The following is a 24,108-nucleotide window of genomic DNA, read 5'->3' as shown; positions in this document are numbered from 1 at the left end:
GGTCTACTAAACTCCAGAGCTCAAGCTCTTCTATAATCCGAGGTTGTAGAACAGAGACCATCACTATCCTTGCTGTAGCAATGAGGAAACTGGCTCAGCAAGGTCAAAGAACCAGACAAAAAATAAAATTAAAATTTAATTTAATTTAATTTAATTTAATTTAATTTAAATTTTAAAAATAAAATAAAATAAAAAGAACCAGCCAGCGATTCTGCATGTGGAAAGTGGTGATGTCAGTAGGCAAATCCATTTCTTTGGCTACCAACCCAATGTTCATTTTGCCAACAAAAAAATGAGCAAGTGTGAGTAGACCACCTCAGAGGTTCCCTTCAGCTGAGATACTTTTAAATTCTGGGTTAAGACCAGAGTTGGAAGGAAAATGGGTGAAAATAGAGAAGCAACTTGGTCCTATTGCTTTATCTCACACTCTGCCTCAGGAGGCCAGCGTGGCTGCTCCGGCTCCGCCCTTTCAGCCTGATCACAACCCCCAGTGATTCAACAAAGAGGGGCATTGCAACTCTTAGAGCTTGGACTCTCCAGGACTCACACTGACCCCCAGCAGCCTCTTTCCTGAAGAGCGTGTGTCGCCCCCCTGCGCAGGGTCACCCATGTCCCGTCCCACTGGCCCCTCAGTGGTCCCCACGGGAGAGGGTAAGCACGCGTGGGCACAGTCGCACCCTTCCACGCCCGGGGAAGCGGGGGAGGGGGGGTGCCGGGGGAGGGGGGTAAGGCACCACACCCTCGGACCCCAGGCTTGGGACGGAAACGGGCTGGGAGCTGGGGGCGGAGCGGGTGGCCCCACCCCGGCCCCGCCCAGTGCCCCCGCAGGCCCACGCGCCGGGGGAGGAGCCAGCGTCGCGCGGGCCTGGCCAGCTGGCTGCTAACGGGCTTTTGCGCCTCCGCCGCGCTGGGGCACAGACATGGCCCAGGAGCGTCCCGCCTGCGCCCTGGAGCCCGAGCTCGTCCAGCGGCTGCTGCTCACCTGCCGGGAGGCCAAGAAGTCCGCTTACTGCCCCTACAGTCACTTCCGCGTGGGGGCCGCACTCCTCACTCGGGACGGGAGGATCTTCTCGGGTAAGAGCGGGGCTCCGGACCCCTCGGCCGCAGCCCGGGCAGGGGGCGCCGGAGGACGGATAGGAGGCTGCAGAGCCGAGGGCAGCTCTGGCTGCGCGCAGCCGGGCCTCCCCGGGGACGCTGCCACTCGCCCCTGCCCTGCCTGCTGTCCCGGACCGTGGGGGCACAGGTGCCGCTCGGATGCAGCGACGTCTAATGCTTAGAGGACTGGGAAGCCAGAGGTGGGACGGGGAGGGAAGCTGGACCGGCGGGCTGTACCTCAGTGCTGGGAGGGAGCGAGTTGATACTTTCTGACCCCCGCCCCCATCTTCGTGGCACCCCGCTAAGGCCTCCACAGGTTTTATCAGCAAGTCCTCCCCTCGCACCCACTGACCTCCGTGTTATTCCCACCTTTCAGTGAAGAAACTGTGGACCAAAGAGGTGACACAACTTGATCAAGGTCGCACGGGGCACTGGTGGGGGAGCCAGGGCTGAGATTCCCCCAAAGCCTGCTTTCTTCCCATCACCTGCTGTGCTAGGAAAGAAAATGAGGGACGATGACTTGTTAGTGGGGTTCGGGCCTTGCAGAGGGTCTTGGAGGAAGGAAGGAAGCCAGGCGAAGTTTGGGTGACCAGCAGTGAGTGCCGGCCTGGGGAGGGTGGGAATTTGGAGTCTAGAGCACTAATCTGTTCCTAAGCTCCTTTTTTTTTTTTTTTTTTTTTTTTTTTTTTGGTTTGTTGGTTTTACAGAAAAGCTCACTCAGAACAAAAGTTTCAGACTTGTTTTTCTAAGCTAGGAGGCATTTTCATTCAAAACAGTGGGGACCACGGTGAGGAAGTGGCTGGGAAGCCGTGCCCCTCCCCGCCTCTCTGGGGGCACATGAGAACTGGCACAGTGGGCAGATGGGGACACCCAGCCCTGCTGCCCAGAAGCTGCCTCTGCTTAGCAGGAAGGAAAGGAAGGAAAAGAAGTTCACATGTGTACATCTAATGGGTGACCCCCAGCAGCCTAGGCCAGTTGTGAGCCCCTCGCCCCCACTGCCACTCAGCTGTGAGTCTGGCTAGGAGCCCCCTCTCCTCTTGTAGGGTCCCCCTTCTTGCTGTTCAAGCTATCTCTTACCTTTGAGGTTCTTTCCGGTTTCTTGAGTTACCTGAGTCTTAAACATTTTTGAGCCAGAGAAGTAACCTGGAGGCAGTGCAAGACGTGAACGGGTGGTGAGGAATGTTATCCATTAACACTTGCAACCCTGCAAGACAGTTTTAGAACTCAGAGAAGGGAACTGAGGCTCACAGAAGCTAAACGCCCAGGATCACAGAGCTGGGATTCTAACCCTGAGTTTCCCTGACTCCACCTTGGCTCCCCTGTAGGGAATCAAGACTCCCCCTGCATCTTGTGCGAATTCAGGCCTGGCCTGGTGGCTCAGGTGAGTATTAAACATTAACCACCACCACAAACAACCCTGCGGCCCACACGGCCCCGAGGCTCCAGGGTCGTGAACATTGAATCGGCCATTGATTCTTTCCAGCACCTCTTTGCATGGATTCATTCATTCAGCAAATATTTGCTGAGTACTGTGACGCACTAGGTAACGGGCCCAGTACCAGGGAGATCATCGCAACGAGCAGAAATGACATAGTCTCTCCCCCGGTGGAGGTCTCTCCCCTTACACCGGGCATGGTTGGAAAGCAAAGCCTCAGCCGATGACTGAGGGAATGGACGAATGAGGTGAGTGGGAGTGTGGCCTATTTAAATCGCAGGGAAGAACCTGGTTGTGCAGTGGGGATTTAGGGAGGCCCCTGGGATGGGGTGAAGGCCCTGGACTTAGGGGCTCCTGGGTTTGAAGCCTGGTGCTGGTCTTCATCAGCTATGTGGCACCAGGCAACACCCGCCACCCAAATGTGTTCAGCCGAAGCTGGTGTGCCCACCTTCCGGATGGCCGTGAACAGAGCTGCTTTGCCGAGCCCGGCTCGGCCCCGGGTCGTCCCTGATGGTTGGTGCCTGTGCTGATCAGCTGTGGAATCTCAGCTTGTGAGGCTTTCAGCAACTTGATGCCCATAAAATGCTTTGCACAGTTTCTGCCCACAAGAAGGCTGTCACAAGTAGTGGCTGCTTCCTCTCCTTCTACTATTAAAGGTATCACTGTATTGTTACTCTCTGGAGGCAGATTGTGGATGACTTGTGAAGGCCAAGCACGGACATTGAGATTTGATGAGGTAGGAAGTAGGAAACCAGGAACGCAAAGAAGAAGAGTAACATGAGAGTAGAACTCAAGGACGTTTGATCTGACAGGTACTCAAGGAGGGCCAAGACAGAGCGGGGAGTGTCAGGGGGAGGATGTCTGTCTTATTTGCTGATCATCCACAGGACGAGCACATCGCCCAGCCTGTAAGATGTCATCAGTTGAGGTTTGTTGAAAGAATGAATGAATGACTTGGACTAGGGCAGTGGCCAGTGGAACAAAGAGGAAGGAAGGACCTGAGAAAAATACTATGGGACAAATGGACTGGGCTTGGCATGAGCGGTGTAGAATGCAGGAAAGGAATATCGTTATAGAGCTTCAGCCAGGCAGACTAGGGGATCAAGGGGGTGTGACCAAGGGGCCGAGCTGGAGGCAGAACTGGATGGCGCTGAGGGCATCCCGGGCAGGGACTGACCGCAGTATTAATAGCTACAATGCATTGAACTTGATTGTTCACTGAGCATTTGGTACGGAAGATCTCTTGTAATCTCACAGCCACCACATGAAGGGAGACAGTGAGTGTCACATGCATTAGAGCACTTTCAGTTGTAAGTGACAGAAACCAACCAGAACCATAATGGGCAAGGGTAGATCGTATCTCAAGGACAGCAGGATATAGGAACTCAGATGTCACCATGCCCTTCTTTATGCTTCTGGGGGCTTGCTTCTTTCTCTTATCCTGTAGGTGGGCTTTTTCCAGGCATCAGGGGACATGAGTGCAGGCAGACTCTGGTTCATATTCTTACAGCCTCAAAAGTAGGGAGGAAAGAACTCTCCTCCAATAGCCTGAGATGGAAAAACTCCAAGGAAGAGCTCTGATTGGTCCATCTCCAATCACATGCACATTCCTGGGCCAATCACTGCTGTCCTGATAGAGTAGTGTGATTGGCCCAGCGCACATCCCTTCCCAGTGAGGGCTGGGTGGGTCTGTTACCACTAGAAGGAGTGTGGAGGTGCCAAAGCAAAAGCCAAAGGAATCCTCTACGAATAAGATAACTGAGGCCGTGCTCTTTCTGCTGCCCCATTGTCACAGGGTGCACGTGCAGAGACAGAGAAAGTGTGTAGAGAAACGGGGACAAATGGAGGGCATTGGCCAGAATCCCTTCTGTAGATGGAAAGGGAGGGCAGATGGTAGTAAGGCAGGGCCTGGTGAGGAGGGGACCTAGAACGGTCAGAGGAGACCTGACAGGGCATGATGGGGTGAATTAGAGATGATTAGGAGGCAGAGAGGAAGCCGCTGGATTTAGATGCTGAGCATATAGCTGATCCTGCGACAGGTCTGCCCAGTTCTGTGACTTTCTCCAGCTGCACCAAAGCCCAGCCCGTGTGGAGTTTCCCTCCTCGGAGGCCACTGGTGTCTCATGCAATTCAGAAGCAAGTCTGACAGCCTTGCTGTCCTGACCCTGTAGCAGTGATCATTTCCCCTCGATGCTGACCAGGGCCTTGTGCCCCCGCCCCCTCCCCGGGATGGACCACCAGGTTGGTGATCGGTCCAACTGTTACCTTCTGTAACCTGCTGTTACCTTCCCCACAGCAAAGCTCCAGGGAAGGAGGAGCCTAAGGGGGAAGGAAGAGCTGCAGAGGGAGAGGGGGTGGGGACACAGAGAGAAGAGATGGAGCCCCAGGACAACGCTCCATTGCACAATGGAGGTGCGGCAGAGGAGAGTCGAGAAGACCACCCTTTCCTGGCATCACCCAAGGGATGGGCCAGTTTGTCCTTGGGACAATGGTCTATTTCCCTCACTCCTTCTCCCTAAAGGGGTTTCACACTCTATATGCCCCTTTGCCATTTCGGGGACAAGCCACTTTACTGGATCAGCTGTAAGGAATTCTGAAAGGAACAAATTGCATTTCTAAAAAGATTCATAAAGATGTCCTGGCAAATCGCTGAATCCAGCCTGTCTTGGCTTTAACCTTTACATCTGGTCCTTCATTGTCTTCCCTTGGGCCAGCCCCTGGCCTCCCAATTCCCTCCCTGGGGTCCCCTTCTTATCCAGGACTGCTCTCCAAGAACCCTGCCCCGCCCCCATAGCACTTCCTGGTAAGTCAAAACAGATGTCTCTAACTGGCTTCCTGTCCTTACAGCCCTCCTTACACCCGCCACACCTGTCCCCCAGCTCATCCATTGGTCTTCTCCACTGTCACTCAAAACCAGCTCATTACAAAGATGAGCTTCACTGAAACCCTGCACTCTGTAGTTGAGTTAGAATATAATTCATATGTGACACTGTGTGTTGCCTATGCCGAGGGCAGGGAGGTAGGAACATGGAAAGAGTGTAGTATTGCCTCAAGCACAGGGACAGGACGTTTCTCTGGTTCAGTGATTCTCAAATATGGTCCCAGACCTGGGGCCTCAGCACCTCCTGGGCCTTGCTGGGAATGTGAATTCTTGGGGTCTGACCCAGACCTACTGAAGCAGAAACTCCAGGAGTAAGGAGTTAGGTTGAGAAAAAAGTTTTTGAGAGAGAGAGAGTGCATACTCAGGGGAGGAGAGAGAGAGAGAGAGAGGGAGGGAGGGAGGGAGGGAGGGAGAGGGAGAGGGAGAGGGAGAGAGAAAATCCAAAGCGGGATCCACACTGTCAGCTCAGAGTCCAATGCAGGGCTCGATTCCCTGAACAGAAACCAAGAGTCAGATGCTTAACCGACTGAGCCATCCAGGTGCCTCTGAGAAATCTTTTAAGTAGCTGTCCAGAAGATGCTGTCCCCACCCCCGCCCCCACTGTGTGACAAGGACCGCCCCAAGTGTATTAAGATCCCTCAGGAGAGAGTGGGTCAGTGCTTTCCAGCACTGCTCTTCTCTCTGGGTGACCAGGCCCAAATCACCTCTGTGAGCTTCTTTCCCTGCTGATGGCTTGATGACATCAGACCCGCGCCCTGCCTGGAGCACCAAACCCACTCTAAGGCACGTCCTCCCTGAAATGCCTTCGAGAAAAAGGCCAGCCCTTTGTTTCCAACAGGTCAAGATGTGAGTCCAGGCTCCCTGCCAGCAGCCTCAGCCTTCACCCTCTCTAAAATGGGGTTATAACAGTCTCTGCCCTGCAGAGTTGTCAAAAGGCTCAGTGACATAACACAGATAGACGTGTTCCACAGAGTGCCCGGCAGATAAAAGAAAAACAATGGAAGAAAGGAGGAAAAGAAAGCACTTAGTAACAACAGGCCTATCATCCTAGTATTATTTGGTCCAACCTTACAATCATGGATCCCTGACTAGGCACCAGGCCAGCCTGTCTCGCGTGGGTGTTTCAGAGTAAGTAAAGGCCACGCTGGCCATGACATTGCTTTGCCTGGATACGTGACAACCTGTTTTCTGTGCTGAGAGAAGCAGAAGGATCACAGTACATGGCGGAGGCCTCTCTTCCCCTTTATTCTTCTTCTCTTTTTGAACAAGAGGAGGAAATTCCACTTGAACTTGCTGGAGGCCCCAGATGAAATGATTCCTTTGTACATTTGTACCCACCAGCGTGGGAAGTTCCACTCAGTGGATAATAGGTAATGGAGAGCCTCGTGGGTCTCATTGCTCCAGGCCCTGGGCGTTCGGCACCGGGGAGGTTTACACCATGACTTCAGAATTAGACAATCAAGACATTTATTTCAGGAAAGTGTCAAGGGCTATGATGAAATTAAACCAGGAAAAGAGAGGGTTGGAAGTGGTGCCGGGAGGAAGCGATCTGAGATATGGCGAGCACAGCAGGCCTCTCTGAGGAGGGGACATTTGAGCAGAGACAGGACTAGGGTGAACCACAGGCAAGTACGGGAAAAGAGTTGCAGGCAGTGGGAACAGCTGGAGCAAACGCCATATGCCAGGAGGGTGCTTGGCATCCTTGGGGAACAGCTGGAAGGCCCTCAGGCCTCAAGAGCAAAAGGAGGGGCACCTGGGTGGCTCAGTCAGTTGAGCGTCTGGCTTTGGCTCAGGTCATGATCTCACAGTTCGTGGGTTCGAGCCCCACGTCGGGTTCTGTGCTGACAGCTGGCTCAGAGCCTGGAGCCTGCCTCGGATTCTGTGGCTCACTCTCTCTCTGACCCTCCCCTGCTCGTACTCTCTCTGTCTCTCAAAAATAAATTTTTTAAAAAAATTAAAAAATAAAAAGGGCAAAAGGAGATGAAGTCCAGGAGGTAGACCAGTTGGCACCGGATTATATAGGACCTTGTAGTCGAAGAAAGGAGTTCAAAGTGCCTGAAGGCCAGAGGCAGGGCCACTGTCACACCTTATCCAGAAGGAATAGAAGCTCAGCCACACAGCCCTACCACCACCCAAACCTGGACTTCTGTGCCAGTAATAGCAGCAGTGGCCCCCAGTTGCACACTTCCTATGCTCCGCTTTCCGCTGATTGCTTTATGTGCGTGGTCTCAACTCATCCTCGTGAGAGTTCCCTGAGGAAGGCGCCATCGCTTTCATTTTACAAATGAGGATACTGAGTCTTGAGGAGGTATTAGTTCCTTGCTCAAATTGTCAGGGCCTGTGGGGCAAAGGGTCCCCGGGCAGAACAGAACCCAAGGGCTCTTTCTGCAAAGCTCTGTTTGGGCAGTGGGGTGTATGAGTGGGCTCTGGCCCTTTGAAATTGTCACACAGAGTTAAGGGACATTTCTCTTGATGAGGGCATTCTGAATTTCAAAGGCGACCACAGGCAATTGTCACGAGGGATGAGCCTTCTGCAAAACCCAAGATTTCTGTGACTCACGTTTAACAGGAAAAGTGCCCCTGAGTCAGGGACAAGGCAGGGCTGGGGTGGTTGCCAGACAGGGAGTGAAGTGGGGGGATAAAGTTAGCAAGGATCTTCCTCTGGGAGAGGCAGAAGTCAAATGCAGCCAGGCCAAAGTCAGCACAAGTGAGCTGGGCAGGCAAGGGCATGTTTAAAGGAAGTCATTTCAGACAGGCATCCAGAACCTGGCTGGGGAGACTAGGTGGGGAGCAAAGAGGCGTATTCACTTATTCATTTAACTTCCATTGACCCCGAGAGAGGGCCAGTACCCCGGCTATAGCAACTCACATCGGAATGTGAACAAGGCTTGGCCAAAGTCAAAAACGTGTGGCGTTCAATATATGTCAACCACTGCTTTCCGAGTTGCGACTCCCTGCTTGCTCTTTGTCCCGTATCCCACCTCTATTAACTGACTTCTGTGTGCTTGTCAACCACACATAGACAGCCTGCGAACTATTTTAGACAATAGGAGGGTATCTTGGCTCCTAAGTGTGGGGAGAGCTGGTGTGCAGCCAGGGCCTCAGGGGCAACGGCGCCAGGCCAGACTCTTTTCCGGTCCTCTCTCATCTTTCATCCATTCTTCAGTGTGTCCATTTTATTGTCTCCTAATGGGCTCCTCCGTAATGAATGGAAACCAGGCCACCAGTGGGGCTCCAGCCCACACTCTCAGTCTCCGAGAGAAACGGAACTTCTGGCACAGAGAACGCTGACTGGCCCAGTGTGGGTAAGGTGCCTGGCTCTGATTGGCCCAGTGAGTTAGGTGCTCAACTCTGATTGGCCCAGTGTGGATCAGGCACTCATCCTTAGACTAATAAAAAAAGTCATGTGAGGAAAAAGATGGCAGCTCCTGTTTATTAGTGTTGAGAACTCAGGTGAGGGTTGTTCCCCTGGGGACAGGAAGGAGAAAGGTGCTACACTGTGAAAACAATATATACTCCCTGTCATCTACCCTTTGGTGCCCAGTATGGACACCCAAACCCAAAAACGGAAGTCCAAACCTGTTCTCACTTAACACTAATCAGCCTTTTGTTCTTTGTTTTTTATTTATTTTTGAGAGACAGAGACAGTGTGAGCAGGGGAGGGTCAGAGAGAGAGGGAGACACAGAATCTGAAACAGGATCCAGGCTCTGAGCTAGCTGTCAGCACAGAGCCCGACATGGGGCTCGAACCCAGGAACTGTGAGATCATGACCTAAACCGAAGCCTGACGCTTAACCGACTGAGCCTCCCAGGTGCCCCATCCAACCATTTTAAGCACAACTGTTAGCAAACGCTTTTATCCTGCCCTAGGAGGGCACTTGCAGCAGAGGTACCCACCCCAGGGAATGGCAGGGTGTGGCAGGCTGTCTAGTGACACCCATTGCTCTCCACTGGACATGAATGCCTGTGATCCTGAGAACCATGATGTTGTTTGATGAATCAAATGATTCATCGAACCCCCCCAAACAACTTCCATGTCAATAATGCAGGGGCAGAAGATTCTGTAGGGGAAAGTATATAAGGAGAGAATGACCAAACAATTTCCAAATCTGGTGAATTCAAGAGAAACAAAATCCTGCATGATCACTTAGAAAAAGGGAGTGCCATAGGTAAGGAGCAGTCTCAGGTGATGAAACACATGTAGACAGTGCCTGGAACAAGATGGCTGCTTACCTCTTTCGTCTCACAGACCAGGGGTGGGCTGCGGTCCTGGGCATATGGACTGTTCTGCTCTGTGTTCCACAACAGTTGTTCAGGAGATCAGATTCCTTCTGTCTTGATGTCCTGCCATCCTTAGAGTGGTGTCCACACCCACGTATTCAAAACTGGGACACATCATCACATCCCAGCCACTGGGAAAGGGAAAGATGAAGGGGGAGCAAGCAACGTCCCCACAAAAATGGCATCTGGAATTTGTACCCATTACTGCCATCATATCTTACTGACTAAAACTACAAGATCACATGAAGCTTCCGGGGAGGCTGGGAAATGTGGTCTCCAGCTGGGCAGTCATGTGCCCCACTCAACTCCAGCGGCTTCTAGTGGGACAGCGAACCCTGGGAGCAGTTAGTCTTTGCCACAGAACTGCCTGTGGCCTGTAAGTGTCTGTGTACGTCCTTCCTTCCACACGTAGGACCCACTTACCACCTTCCTGAGAGACACAGCCCGAAGTCCCACCCAGTCACTGCACCCCGCTCTAAGAGCACGCTGTGGAGGCAGAGTGGTCTCCCTGCTCAGGTGTGGATATGGCCCTACTGGCCCCAAAACTAAAAGTAATCACCCACACCTCAGTTCACATTCCCACAATATTCACTGTGGAGTGGGAACAGGAAAGAGTAGGACAGAATAACAGTCACCAAATTTCCCAACAGGAAGAGGAGAAGAACAGGACACACATGGTGGCCACCAGTCTGTGCCAGGCAAGAAGTGAGAAGACCCCGTGCCCTGGCATGCGCTCTGTCTTCCCTTTCTGCCCTGGTGGTGACCCCCAGGTCCTTGACCACTGGGGCTCCAGGCTTTGCCCCCTGGGAGCTTCTTCCTTGACTGTCCTATCGTTGGCCACACATCCAAAGTGGGTTTTGGAGAGAGTGACCTCCTTGGGAGCACACAGCTCTGTTGGCTCACTTCTGATGGTGGCGTTTTGGGGACCCAGGGGTTTCTTTAGGGATTGACTTTTGGCTTCTCTGGCTTGCCAATTCTATCTAAAACTTAGAAATCTTCTGGTCTATTTGCTTCTGTACAGAAGTACCACTCCCAGAGATTCTTTCTCGGCATGGTTCTTAAGCCTGCCAACTACGCCCCCCCCCCCCCCCCCCCCCTTTTTTTTTTTTTTTTTTTTTTTTACTGATTGACTTCTCTGCCTGGCCCACACCTGCTGGGTCATTTTGATGGTGGCTGCCTTGAGGCCTTGAAGGAGTAGACTGAGTGAGAAGGTGACCCCCTTCATCAGACTGCACCACGGGGCTGATTCCCATTGTCAGGTAGAAGGATCCTAAAGGTAGACAACAAGTAACACAATCCGCCCTCAGGTTATTGCAGGGGGAGTCCTTACCAAACCCTCTGCCACAGGGTAACAAGGCCAACAGCTCTCCACCTTGCTTGCCACATCTGTATTGCCCAACCGCGAAGCCAAGTCCATGTGTCTTAGATGCTTTTTGTTAAGCTGCATCTCACTCTCTAAGTACCGATTTCTCGATCAGTTAGATCTAAGTAAAGCTGCTAACAAAAATCCCAAAGTACAGCGAGTCCAACATAATGGAATTCTCCTCTTCTCTCACATAACAACTCAGAGAAGGCAGTTGCGCCAGGGCACATAGGCATCTCAACTCTGCTCCATCCATGAGTTGGACCAGGGTCTCTAGTGCCTTCTCTCTTGTTGATTCTCCGTCCCTATGATCATAAACCACGTGGTCAGAGCTGTCGCACCTCATCCCAGCCTGTAGAGGGTAAAAGAAAGGAAGCAAAAGGCAATCAACCAATCTCTTTACATCTCTCCCACCTCACTTTGGACCACATGCCATTGACCAAAACTTAGTCACGTAGCCATATTGAGCTGCAGAGGCGTCTAGGAAATACAGTCTCTAGCTGAGTGGCCATGTGAGTGGCCATATTGGAATAGGGGTCACCTGTATTACTTAAAGGAAGAAGAAAAAAATAAATCCTGGGGAAAACTATCTCTGACTCAGGGAGAAAGGCAAGCTATGAAGAGCGACGCAGACCACATCTCGACAATCAGGGGGAATCCCAGCTTCTGTGGCCATTTGTTCACGCCCTTACCTCCCTGAAAATGGGGAGTTTGCTAGTCAGCCAGTCTGACTAGGCCATTGTTTTGTGTCATGGGAATAGGCCTTGCCCCTTGTCCCCCAGGGACGCTCCTGAGAGGAACACTGGGGAAAATTCCCTTCCTATGAACTATGCTACCTTAGCAGCGTGCCTCCCAGTGGAGGGCTGGCACTGCCCCCAGGCTTGTGTAATCACAGACACCTCTTGCAAAGCTTAGGAGTTCCTTTGTTAGTTTGTTGGTTTTGACAGTTCGTTTTGCAACACAACTCACACGGAACTCGGATGAACTCTGATAGCTGGTAAACAGCACCGAAAATTTTGCGCATGCCCCATCATTGAATCTTCTGTCTCTTAGACTTGGGGCTGGGTTCTGCCCATCTTCTTAAACCTTAGTATCTCCCTTGGCCTTGACTTTTGCTGGGGAGAGGGGACAAGGTTCATCTGCTCTGCTCTGCCACCCCTGCTCCCAGGCCGTGCTTCAAGACGGAGGCACTGGGTGAGTGACGAGGGTGGGGGTTAGTCTGGGAAGGGCCGTGACACCAGTGTGTCCCAGAGCCTCCCAGCGCTTCCTGTCGGATTGCCCACTCTGAGTCACCGGTCCCTCCCTGCACTGGAAGCCCCTTACTCAACATCTGTCATGGGAAGGGGTTCTGCTGGAAATGTCATTGGGTCCCTCCTCTCTTCTCAGGGTGCAACATTGAAAACATCTGCTTCCCAATGGGCGTCTGTGCAGAGCGGACCGCGATCCAGAAGGCCATCTCAGAAGGGCACAGAGAGTTCAGGGCAATCGCTATCTCCAGGTAAGTAGTAGGAAAGGCAGACTGCCTCTGTATCCATCCCTCTACTCGGCCATCACTCACCATACATGTGTTATTCATGCGTTCATCTAACGCATTTATTCTGTACTTCCTATGTGTCAGGCTCTGTCGGGCTTGACAGAGTGCTGAGGATAAAGAGTTAAGTCAAAAATGGACTGTGCCCTCAGTGAGCCTACAGAGCAGGTGAACAACCAAGGCACCTCTAACTCAAGAGCAGGTGTGGTCTTTGTTCTAATAACAGTACAAACGACAACAGAATGCCTACAAGATACAACAGAAAGGCAGCATAGAAACTTAAAGCCAGGGAGCCCTAAAACTTAACCTGGTATAGACTCCACTACCCCTATTTTATAGATGAGGAAACTGAGGCCCAGAGAAGTTGAGCAACTTTCCTGGGAATGAGTGGCAAAGCTGAGACCAAACTAGATCTCTGGAGTCTCATTCTGTGCTCATTCCATGGCACCATGGGGTGCCAGGAAATCACTCTTCCCTGCTCTCGTTGAGCTGCTCCGGGCTCCTTCACTGTGAGAGCTGACTACTGCCCTTGCCATTGCCCACCTCTGAGTGCCAAGAACCAGGACAACAAACAGAAGCCAGGGGAGGAGGGTGGGGAGGGTGACAGCCAGGTAAACCCAGGTGACAGCTCGCACTGATCAGATTCCAGCCCAGGTGCTGGCTGACAGTAATAGCATTCATCTACTCGCTCCACATGCCCCAGACATGAATATCCAAGTTCCCACGTGCGACCCTCACAGGATGCTCGCTGAGCTCTTCTTGGCTCTGGACCCAGACTCAGTGGCTTTAGGGTTTGAGCACGTGAATGGGCTCTTTTACTAGCTTGGACCCTGTTACACTTCCAATTTAATAGTGAATTCCTCTTGTGTGTACCTATGCACTGTCTGAGAGTTTTCATAGCAAGTTAATGGTGTAGGGAAAATGCCCCGAGAAATGTTGAATCCATTCAAAAAGTGGGTGCATGGCTGACCACGTATTGGTCTTTCAGGACATGCAGGCACAGGGGTTATGTACTAGGAGTGAAGTACCTCTTCATTGTGAGGGTGCTCTAGGGCCTTGCCAGCAGAGATGCAAGCCCCAGACCTAGTCCAAGGTCAGTGGGGGCCGTGTGACAGAAACAAGCTCCTGTTTCTTTTTTTTATTTAAAAAAATTTTTTTAATGTTTATTTTTGAGAAAGAGAGACAGTGCGTGAGCAGGGGAGGGGCAGAGAGAGAGGGAGACACAGACTCTGAAGCAGGCTCCAGGCTCTGAGCGGTCAGCATAGAATGGGACGCGGGGCTCAAACTCATGAACCGTGAGATCATGACCTGCACCAAAGTCAGATACTCAACCAACAGGCGCCCCATTTCCTGATAAAATACTAAACCTTGTCTCAGTCTGGCCCTGAGGCGGATGGGGTTGTTGAATGTTATTTTCCTGAGTAACTGAAGCCAAGGTGCGCTTATGGAGAAGGTCCCAGCTTCCCAGAGCCCTCCCTGTCACCAAGGTCTGTCCTGGCTTCCCTTCGGCTTTGGGAGGAATAAATGAGGCCGTGCTGGGAACATTTTGTGCAGATGAGCAGAGCTCAGAATGTGGATTATGCTTTATTTAAAAGGGAGGAGGGGAGAATAACTCAATTCCAAAACTGATCCAGGAAAACAATGATATTGGGTGAAATAGAGGCCAATGGCACAGTGGCCTTGCTCTGTTTAGAATGTTCTAAATCAAACACTCCTTTCTCCTGGTCATTATCTACTTTTTAAAAAGACTGAGTATTGCTAGCAGTGATTAGCAAGTGTCCTTATTTACATAAAACCTGCATTTTTCTCACACCCAACCGCTCTGCTCCAGGGATTCAGCCCGCACTGGTGTCCCTGAGCCAGACATGTAGTCATTATTGCACTAATGACTTGTTAAATTGAGAGCATGGGGTTTACAGGATGAGCAGAAAGCGCCAGCTCCCTTGTTAACACTGAACAGCTTCAGAGAGCCCCTTCGAGATCTCCAGGACGCAGGGTGGAGAGCCTGGGCTGGGGTTTTGCTAATGGGGTGCTAAGCTTGTCCCGTGGGGGCCCCAGCACAGCCATCAAAGTCGATAGATTTCCAGCCCGTGGCATCTGATAAGGATGGCCCCAGCGTGTGACCACAGTCAGCACAAAGCAGGGACACTGTCAAGCTCAGCACAGCCCAGCACAGGGCTGGCGAGGTGGTAGGCGTCCTGCCTCACCCAGAGGCTTCTGGGAGGCGTCTTCTTCCAGCCTTTGGATCCTAACTCTAGGAGGGAATGTTGAGTAATGATTAAAAACCCTGGCTCCAAGATTAGTGAGACCTGGTTTCAAATCCTGCTCCGCTGTTACCCGAGAATCCGATCTCAGCTTTTCATCTGTAGAAAGGAGGAGAGTAATACTGACCCACGAGGCTGTCGTGAGGATGCAGGGAGTGATTTCCTAGCACAGGGTGTGCAACAAAGCAAAACCATGGTTTCGGGGGCGCCCGGGGGTCTCAGTCCGTTAAGCGTCCAACTTTGGCTCAGGTTATGGTCTCACAGTTTGTGGGTGTCGGGCTCTGTGCTGACAGCTCAGAGCCTGACGCCTGCTTTGGATTCTGTGCCTCCTTCTCTCTGCCCCTCCCCCACTCATGCTCTGGCTCTCTCTCTCTCTCACTCAAAACAAACCAACATTAAAACTATTGTTTTAGGGGCGCCTGGGTGGCTCAGTCAGTTAAGCCTCCAACTACGGCTCAGGTCAGATCTCACGTTCGTGGGTTCGAGCCCCGGGTCAGGCTCTGTGCTGGCGGCTAGCTCAGGGCCTGAAGCCTGCTTCTGGTTCTATGTCTCCTTCTCTCTCTGCCCCTCCCCCTCTCATGCTCTGTCTCTCTCTGTATCAAAAATAAATAAAACATTTAAAAAAAACTATTGTTTTAACCTTATCCTTACTACTTTTGTAAGCTATGAAACTACCAAAGGCAGGGTCCACAAGTCCTGGGTTCAAATCCTGGTTCTGTCTAGGGTCTGTGACTTTGGCAGGTCAGGTCATGTCATCTTCACGACCTATAACGGCCCTACACCACCCCTTTCTTACGCGGTTGTTAGGGGATGAAATGAGTTAATGCACCTAAGGTCCTCAGCATGGCGTCTGGCATGGAGAAGTGCAGTGTAAGGTAAGGGTAGGCCAGTGTTCTTACCAGGCTGTCACACCTCTCAGAGCTATGCTGCCTGGGTGCGGTATCTCGTGACTTTTGGTGGTTGAAGCGTGTTCACTCCACCCCATTGAAGACCCTAATACAGTTCACCTTGTCCAGGGAACTGTCCTTTGGGAAGCTAGCCATGCATGTCACAAGATTGAGAAAGGAAGTGGTGAGCTTGGCAGGGGCCAGATCATATAGGGCCTTACAGGTCATAGAAGGGAGATTGAATTTCACTCAGAGCACCTCTCCCACGGACTTAACCACAGCCTGCCTATGTTACAGTATTAACATGCAGACTTTATCTCCCCTCCCAACTAGTAAGAGCCCTGAAGGTAGAGGTTCTCTGACTGGTCTTGTTTTTTTTCCCGGGCCCGTCTAGTATGGTCAGTCTGTGTGGGAAGAAGTAAAAAAATAATACCAAATCCAGCCTCCAAAGACTGTTTGGAAGCCAGAGCCAGAGCCTGGTGATCACAAGTGTTACTTCGGCTGAGTGTGCATCCTGGGCAGGGGTGCCCGCCCTGTCATGTCCCCTACCCTCTCACGTCCCCATGGGCCTTTTTTCTGAAGCTGGGAGCATGCTCAGAGACGACCCACCTTTCCGTGGAGCAGAACCTTTCTTTGACTGGAATCCCATATATAATAGCGAGTTATCGTGAGGATTCTATAAAATAGCACCCATTACTGTCTCTCCCCTCAGCTGCTTTATGCAATTCATACTGTCTGTGTCCATCTCCACTTGATACATGCTTCGTTGTTTGGTTGGTTAGTTGGTTGGTTGGTTGGTTGGTTGTCTGGCCCCTCTCACTAGTGAAAAACTCCTGAGTGCCATGAGCTTTGTCTATTTTGTGCATCGCTGTATCTCCAGCACTGACAGTGCCTGGTGCAAAGCGCCAATAAATATTTGTCAATTAAAATGAGATAACAGGGGCACCTGGGTGGTTCAGCGGCTTAAGCGCCCAACTCTTGGTTTTGGCTCAGGTCACAGTGTCACGATTCATGAGCTCAAGCCCTGCATCAGGTGCTGCCCTGGTGGTGTGGAGCCTGCTTGGGATTCTCTGTCTTCTCCCTCTCTGACCCTCTCCCTCTTGTGCTGTCTCTATCCCTCTCAAAATAAGTTTTAAAAAATAAAATGAGATAATGCATTTCAGTGCTTTACTGGATGCCCGGGACCTTTTAGGCACATATTAAATAATACAATAATCGTTAATATACATAAGTGAATTTTAAATTATTATATGTAAGGGGTGCCTGGGTGGCTCAGTTGGTTAAGTGGCTGACTTCGGCTCAGGTCATGATCTCATGGTTCTTGAGTTTGAGCCCCGTATTGGGCTCTGTGCTGACAGCTCGGAGCCTGGAGCCTGCTTCGGATTCTGTGTCTCCCTCTCTCTCTGCCCTTCCCCTGCTCGTTCTCTGTCTCTCTCTGTCTCTCAAAATTAAATAAACATTAAAAAATTTTTAAAATATATTATATATAAGTCATATATAATAAATTTGCATATAATAAGGTACTAAAATTATGAGAGCTTATGCGTGTAAAGGAATAAGTGCCTAGTAGTACAGGCAAGAGCAGAATGTGTGTAGCACTCTAGAGTTTACAGTTATTTCATTGTATCTTCTAGCGTTCCTACAAAGTAGGTGACATGATTCCCCGTGTTTTACAAGCCAAGAAACACATGTTGGATGGATTAAAACGACTTGGTTAAAGTCACACATGCTTAGGGGCGCCTGGGTGGCTCAGTCGGTTAAGCCTCCGACTTCGGCTCAGGTCAGATCTCATGTTCGTGGGTTCGAGCCCTGCGTCAGGCTCTGTGCTGGCAGCTAGTGCAGAGCCTGGAGCCTGCTTCCGGTTCTGTGTCTCCTTCTCTCTCTGCCCCTCCCCCTCTCATGCTCTGTCTCTCTCTGTATCAAAAATAAATTAAAAAAACATTAAAAAAAACTTAAAAAAAAAAGTCACACATGCTTAGCAAAAGGAGGAGCCGACCATAAGCCAAAATTTAAGCCCAGTGTTCCTGCAGAGATCTCTCTTGCAGAGATCTCACAGAGCTGTGCGTCTAGAAGGGCAAGGGCGGCGATGGTCGCTGTCATGGCCTCTGGTGCTCTGGCAGGCCTGGGGGTTCCTACTGTTCTTCACCTGCTTTACGTGTCACCCTTGTCCTGCTCAGAGCTGGAGGACTGCCTGTAGGTGTGTCCATTCTGAGAGGCAGAGGAGCCCATTTTCCTCTTTGACTCGCACATCTCATTTTTTTCATGCCACAGGGGCTTTGCATATACTGTTTCCTTTGCCAGCACAGAAAAACACGGGGCTTCAGACTAGCACCTCTGTTCGTTACTTCATGTCACTGAACCTGTTTTCTTGCAGGTAAAATGGTCATTCTGATACTCAGGTTGCCCTGAGAATTCAAAGAAATCGTGTGCATCGAGTGCCTGGTACCGATCCCGGCACACAGTAGGTGCTCACTAATGGTGATTTACGAACCCTGCATTTCCTCCGAAGACCAGACCGAAGGCCACCTCCTCCGCAATATTCTCTGTCGCTCCTCGGGCACAGATCCTCTCCTCTCCTGTGCATCCTTACTGCATTTTGTTTAAAATGATAACTCATTTAGTTTTCTAGTTTGTCCACTGGGCTGTGCGACCTCCCGAAGGCCAGACACAAGTTCTTCTTAACCTTTGTGTCCCTGGCGTGTGGGCAACAGCAAGTGCTCACGAAACATTTTCCAGACGCACTAATGAAAACAGCGGGCCTGCCCGTGGCCTTGCCCCCGGGAGTGTGGAAAACCACCTTGTGTTTTCTCCAGAGCCTCTGCATCGGCGAAACCACAGACACCGCGTGGTGGGCTTTGGCTTCATCAGGAGCTGGGCCAGAACTCTGGGCCCAGATTTCAGGAATTGTCCTCATGTCTCAGGAGAAATTGATCCATGTTCAATTCTCTTTTTCCCCCCACAGTGACCTGCAAGATGATTTTATCTCACCATGCGGAGCCTGCAGGCAAGTCATGAGAGAGGTAAACGCCTTTCCTTTCTGGAAGATGTCAGCTAGGTCCCTCCCTGCCTTCCGAGGCCGTGGGAGCAAAGGCAGGCGGCCAGCCAGGACACACGCCTACTGTCCTGTCGCCCCATTGGCTGACCCAGGGCTGTCCCCAGCTTGCATCAATCTCTGGGAATTATTCTTTCATCCACTAGTTGACTGCGAGAGTGTACTGTGAGCTGGGCCTTAGCGGGCTCTGGGGAGACAGCAGTGAGAAGGCAAGCCAGGCCCCGCCCTCACAGTTCCCGGTCTCGTAGAGGAGACAGACAACAAATAAGGGGCAAAATAAACAGAATTTCTGAGAGTGGTGAGGGCTGTGGAGAAGAGAATGAAGAAAAAGGAGTCATAGATCAACAAACATTGGCTCAGGGCAAATCCAGCCCCACCTCTTACTTTTGTAAATAAAGTTTTATTGGCACACAGCCACGCCCATTTCTTCACCTTGTGCCTATAGCTGCTTTGGCCCTAAGACAGCAGAGCTGAACCGTTCTGACAAAGCCCTGTGGCCTGCAGAACCTAAAATATTTCCTATCTGGTCCTTTACAGAAAAGTAGTTTCCCAACAGCTACTTTAATTTTTTTTTCTATTTTTTAATTTACTTTTGAGAGAGAGACTGTGTGGTGTGTGTGTGAGCAGGGGAGGGGCAGAGAGAGGGGGAGGCAGAGGATCCGAAGCAGCCTCGGCACCGACAGCACAGCGCCCGATGCAGAGCTTGAACTCACAAACCAGGAGATCATGACCTGAGCCGAAATCAAGAGTGAGCCAGATTCTTAACCAAGTGAGCCACCCAGGCGCCCCAGCCAACCACTGCTCTAGATGGCCAGGAAGGGCCTATCTTTGGGGATGACATTTGAACAGAGAGAGAAATAATAAAGAGCGAGGCAGACAGAGGTCTACAGGAGGAGATTTCCAGGCAAAGGAACCAGCAAGGTCAATGCCCATACATTTGGTGAGTTTGATTACGTTGTAAGAGGGGTAAAAAGGCTAGAACACAGTGAGTGAGAGGGAGGAATGACGGGGCAGGGCCTTAAAGGCCATGGGACAGAGGGGGTATTTCTAAGAGAAAAAGGGTCTGAATTGTATCCTTAAAATGGTTAAAAGTAGATTCAATGATGGGGAGCCTGGGTGACTCGGTCGACTAGGCGTCTGATTCTTGATTTGGGCTCAGGTCATGATCTCACAGTTCCTGAGATCAAGCCCCATGTCTGGCTCCGAGCTGGGCTTGGAGCCTGCTTTAAGATTCTCTCTCTCCCCCTCTGACCCTCCCTTCCATGCCCTCCCTTTCTCTCTCTCTCTCAAAAACAAAAACGGGGGTGGGATTCGATGAGTTCTTATTCTTGACTCAGCGGAAGTATTTCTACATGTGTACACTGTGGGGAGGGGTGGGGTCTGTGTCCTCCAGGCTCCCAAAAGGTTAAAGCCTCCAGCTGGGAGAATCCCAGAGGCCCTTGAGTTTCGATGTGACATCATCAGGCCTTCTAAGTACAGCATCTCCTGTAATCTCCGCCCCAGCCCATGGGGGAAGTGTTGGTGGTTACCGCGACTCCTCAGAGAAGCAAAATGACCTGCTGAAGGACCCGCAGCTGGAGGGTGGCGCGCGGGCACTCGTGGCCAGTTCTGGCTGACCACGACGCCCTCCTCACAGCCGCCGCCCTGCCTTTATGGTTCTATGACCAGACAGAGTCTTTCCGGCCACGGAGGAGACGTAACGGTGCTTGTTCCAAAGGGGCTTCTGCTTTGGGGTTGTTTAATTGGGGGGAGGAGTAAGGTTAACAGCCCCTTTCATTTGCTTCTGTGCCTTGGGCTTTCAAAGCATTTGTAGGACAATGCAAACATCTCCATTTTCTTTCTGCTTCTTACCAGGCCTGCAAACCAGACACAGTTAGCAGAACTCACTTTCCAAATTCAGCTGAAAATGTCACCATAAAGGCTCTGAGTTCACAATATGCACGTCATCGCCATGTGGCGGGGGAGGGGAAATGGAGGGGCAGAAATGGCTTCCAGCACCATTGTCATGTCCAAGGCCATGGAAGGAAGCCACATCAGGATGCCAGCTCCCTGGCTGCCAAGGCCCCGGCTTGGTCCAGCTGCTCATTGCTGTTTTCTCCAAACAGATTAGATGTTGGCAAATGAGAGAAGGTGGATGAAAAAGCTGAAGGAGGAAGAGGCAAAACTGTAACCAAATTGCAAATAATAAGAGATGAAGTTTGGGGGCCAGGGACCTGGCGCTTAGAGTCACACCACTCACCTTTCATCCCTGTCCTCAGGCAGAGTCTGCCAAGCAGAAAAATTGCCTTTCTTAAAGCATTAATTAAAAAAAAAAAAAAGCCAGGAGCACCTGGGTGGCTCAGTCAGTTAAGTGTCCAACTCTTGGTTTCAGCTCCGGTCGGGATCTTGAGATTTTGTGAGTTTGAGCTCTGTGTCGGGCTCTGCGCGCAGACTACTTGGGATTCTCTGTCTCCCTCTCTCTGCCCCTCGCCCACTAGCACTGTCTCTGTCTCTCTCAAAGTAAATAAATATACTTAAAAATAATATTTTAAAAAGGAGGTGCCTGGGTGGCTCAGTTGGTTAAGTGTCCGCCTTCGGCTCAGGTCATGCATGATCTCACGGTTCGTGGGTTCGAGCCCTGAATCAGGCTCTGCTGACAGCTCAGATCCTGGACCCTGTTTCATATTCTATGTCCCCCTCTTTCTCTGCTCCTCCCCTGCTCACTCTCTGTCTCACTCAGAAATAAACTTTAAAAAACTTAAAATAAAATGAAATAAATGTTTTAAAGAGCCAAAGCCAGAGGCACCTGGATGGCTCAGTCGGTTAAGTGTCTAACTCTTGATTTCAGCTCAGGCCACGATCTCACAATTCGTGAGATCGAGCCCCTTGGTGGGCTCTTTGCTGACAGTGCGGAATCTTCTTGAGATTCTCTCTCTTCCTCTCTCTCTCTGCCCCTCCCCAGCTCTCTCTCTCTCTCTCTCTCTCTCTCAAATAAATGAACAAACATATATTAAAAAAAAAAAAGCCAAAGACTGACATGCCTGGTGATAATGTAGTGATTCAGACAGACACGTGGGAGAACAGCAGGCCTGCGGAGCTGAGCGGTCAGGAACGACCCGGCAGTCAGGAAGAACGGCTTCCATTAACTGCGCACCTACTGTGTGCCGGCCACTGCATGCAGGGGCCTCCCGCCCATTGTAATTCTCCCAACACGACGGCCCGGCCGAGCCCCAGTTTGGTGAGAGCAGCTCGGGGGCTCTGCATCGCCCACAGCCAGCTTCCTGCCTAGCACGTTCTTCAGTTCTGTCATTTCACAGATGAAGACACTGAGCCCCAGGTGGGTTAATCATCTGCCCAAGATCCAACAGCAAGCACGTGGTGGCTCCTGGAAGGGGGAAAGAGATACGGGGAGACAGATTTGGGCTAAAATGTTCGCCTTACTGGTTTTGCCCTGCTAAGCCTAAAATGGGGATCATAATAGCACCTGCCCAGGGACACCTGAGTGTCCCAATCAGCTAAGCTGACTTCTGCTTAGGTCATGATCTCATGATTCGTGGGTTCGAGCCTCGCTTCAGGCTCTGTGTTGACAGTGTGGAACCTGTTTGGGAGTCTCTCTCTTTCCCCTCTCTCTCTGCCCCTCCCCCACTTGCACTTTCCCTCTCAAAAAGAAATAAACTTTAAGAAAAAAAATAATAATAGCACCTACCTCCGAGGGCAGAGAGCGAAATCACGCACGGACAATATCTGGCGTGTGGTGAGGCAGGCCGGTGACAGCTGGTGCTTGTGAAGGGCAGAGAAGGTGCTACAGGGAAGCAGGTGTTAGGTGTTGTTTGTCATGGCCGGAGGTCTGGCCTGGGGGTTAGATGCTGTTCCTGTGAAGCCCTGGGTGAGTCTCTCCTCACAGAACAGATCACCTGCTCGCCTTCAACAAGGTGCGGAGCCCTTGCACTAACTGCTCAACAGGCCTTCTCCTGTTGGCTCTCTCCTCAAGCTCACTGGGCCAGGTAAGACTATTGTCGTCCCCATTTTGCAGATGAGAAAACTGAGGCACAGAGGCCCATTAAAGGCAGAGCCAGACTCAAATCCAGGTCAGTCCTAATCCCTCAGTCGCGCTGCCTCCCTCACGCTGGCTTTGCCTCTTTTCCAGTTTGGCACCAACTGGGCTGTCTACATGACCAAGCCGGATGGCACATACATTGTCAGGACAGTCCTGGAGCTGCTGCCTGCCCCCTTCGGGTCCATGGGCCCACAGAAGATCCAGTGAAGGCCGGAGAGCACCCACCACCCGGAAGAGCCTGGGTGTCCACGTGTGCGTAAGGAGACAGCTCCCGGAGAACTTCGTGAAGCTGTTCACGCAGACCTGGGGACATCCGCCCACCGGGCCCCAGCCTTCCAGGGGCTGGGCACAGATGGCTTTTCCAAGTTACACCCGAGCATGGCGGTCTTCACCCGAAACGACAGCGGGTTTCATTTTGTCCTGGGCCAACGTCCCTCCTTGCAGCCCACCTTTCCTCTCCGGGACAGGAGCACTCATCCCTTCCTCTCCTTCCCGTGGTCCTGCTTTAAAATTCCAGCCAGGTCTGGAACTCTCCCCTGTCAGCCTTCCGAAGGTTCCATCCTGCCCTGAGGGACTTTTCTAGTTACAGACATCACGGAACAGCCTGATTTGGGAGTGCACACTTTGCTCTGTTTCTTTCATTGTTCACAACTCTTAGGACGACAGGGTGATTTGTCTTTACAGAAAGACCTGGGTATTCTCTGCTGGGAGAGGAGATGGGCACCGTGGAACCGTGTACCCTCTGGTGTGGAGAGCTGAGTTTTTAGGCCTCTTGTTCCTCCAGATGGGAGGCCCCGCTGGGCTGAGCTGAACTGCCGGTGGCCATTTCTAGCATTTGTTTGGGGCTCGGGCTAGACCTGAATACCGGATGCCATCCACCTAAATGGCTGTATCTGAGAGATTCCAAAGTATGAAGAGAAAGGCATGCGTTTGTCTAGACAGGGTAAAAATGTATCTCTGAAGACCTGCTGTGCGTCTAGTACTTTCACGTGGATTCTTTTTTTTATTTAAAGTGCTCAGCAGCTCAGTGAAGTGCATATCCCCCCACTTCTTACAGAGAAGGGCACTAGGCTTGAGAGACGTTGAGTGACTTGCCCTAGGGCTGTGGCAAAGCTCAGACCCGAATCCAGGTCCTGTAACTCCCACTGCGGTCTAGAAACAGTGCGTGATCTTTGCCACAAGCTGTGCTGACGTGTGTAACATCGACGGACCCACTTAGTCCTCACTCATCCAACTCAAAGTATATGTCCTCACCTTACCAACGAGCACATCAAAGCTCAAAG

General features: G+C 51.4%; 1 protein-coding gene across 2 annotated transcripts; it reads left to right on the top strand.

The window, feature by feature from the left end:
- The first annotated feature begins 568 nt into the window (after nt 1-568).
- CDA (cytidine deaminase) lies at nt 569-23,792 on the top strand. 2 transcript variants are annotated; one of them, XM_029948200.1, is made up of 5 exons: nt 569-651; nt 919-1,074; nt 12,442-12,553; nt 18,700-18,757; nt 20,644-21,091. In XM_029948200.1, the coding sequence occupies exons 1-5, from the start codon at nt 609-611 to the stop codon at nt 20,911-20,913; spliced, it is 639 nt and encodes a 212-aa protein (XP_029804060.1). In that variant the 5' UTR covers nt 569-608; the 3' UTR covers nt 20,914-21,091. The 2 variants fall into 2 exon arrangements, with proteins under 2 accessions (XP_029804060.1, XP_029804061.1); XM_029948201.1 differs by lacking the exon at nt 20,644-21,091 and adding an exon at nt 22,916-23,792 and having other exon boundaries at nt 585-651.
- The last annotated feature ends 316 nt before the right edge of the window (nt 23,793-24,108 follow it).

The sequence above is a fragment of the Suricata suricatta genome, chromosome 8 (genome assembly GCF_006229205.1).
Source record: "Suricata suricatta isolate VVHF042 chromosome 8, meerkat_22Aug2017_6uvM2_HiC, whole genome shotgun sequence".
NCBI lineage: Eukaryota > Metazoa > Chordata > Mammalia > Carnivora > Herpestidae > Suricata > Suricata suricatta.
The sequence above is the reverse complement of the archived record's forward strand: the minus strand, read 5'-3'. Positions and strand labels throughout refer to the sequence as shown.

Excerpts from the sequence above, each read along its gene's own strand:
- CDA (XM_029948200.1), top strand. The coding sequence starts at position 609 with ATGTCCCGTCCCACTGGCCCCTCAGTGGTCCCCACGGGAGAGG. Across the intron at positions 652-918 it reads AGTGGTCCCCACGGGAGAGG|ACATGGCCCAGGAGCGTCCC; the intron begins GTAAGCACGCGT and ends GCTGGGGCACAG. Across the intron at positions 1,075-12,441 it reads GGACGGGAGGATCTTCTCGG|GGTGCAACATTGAAAACATC; the intron begins GTAAGAGCGGGG and ends CTCTCTTCTCAG.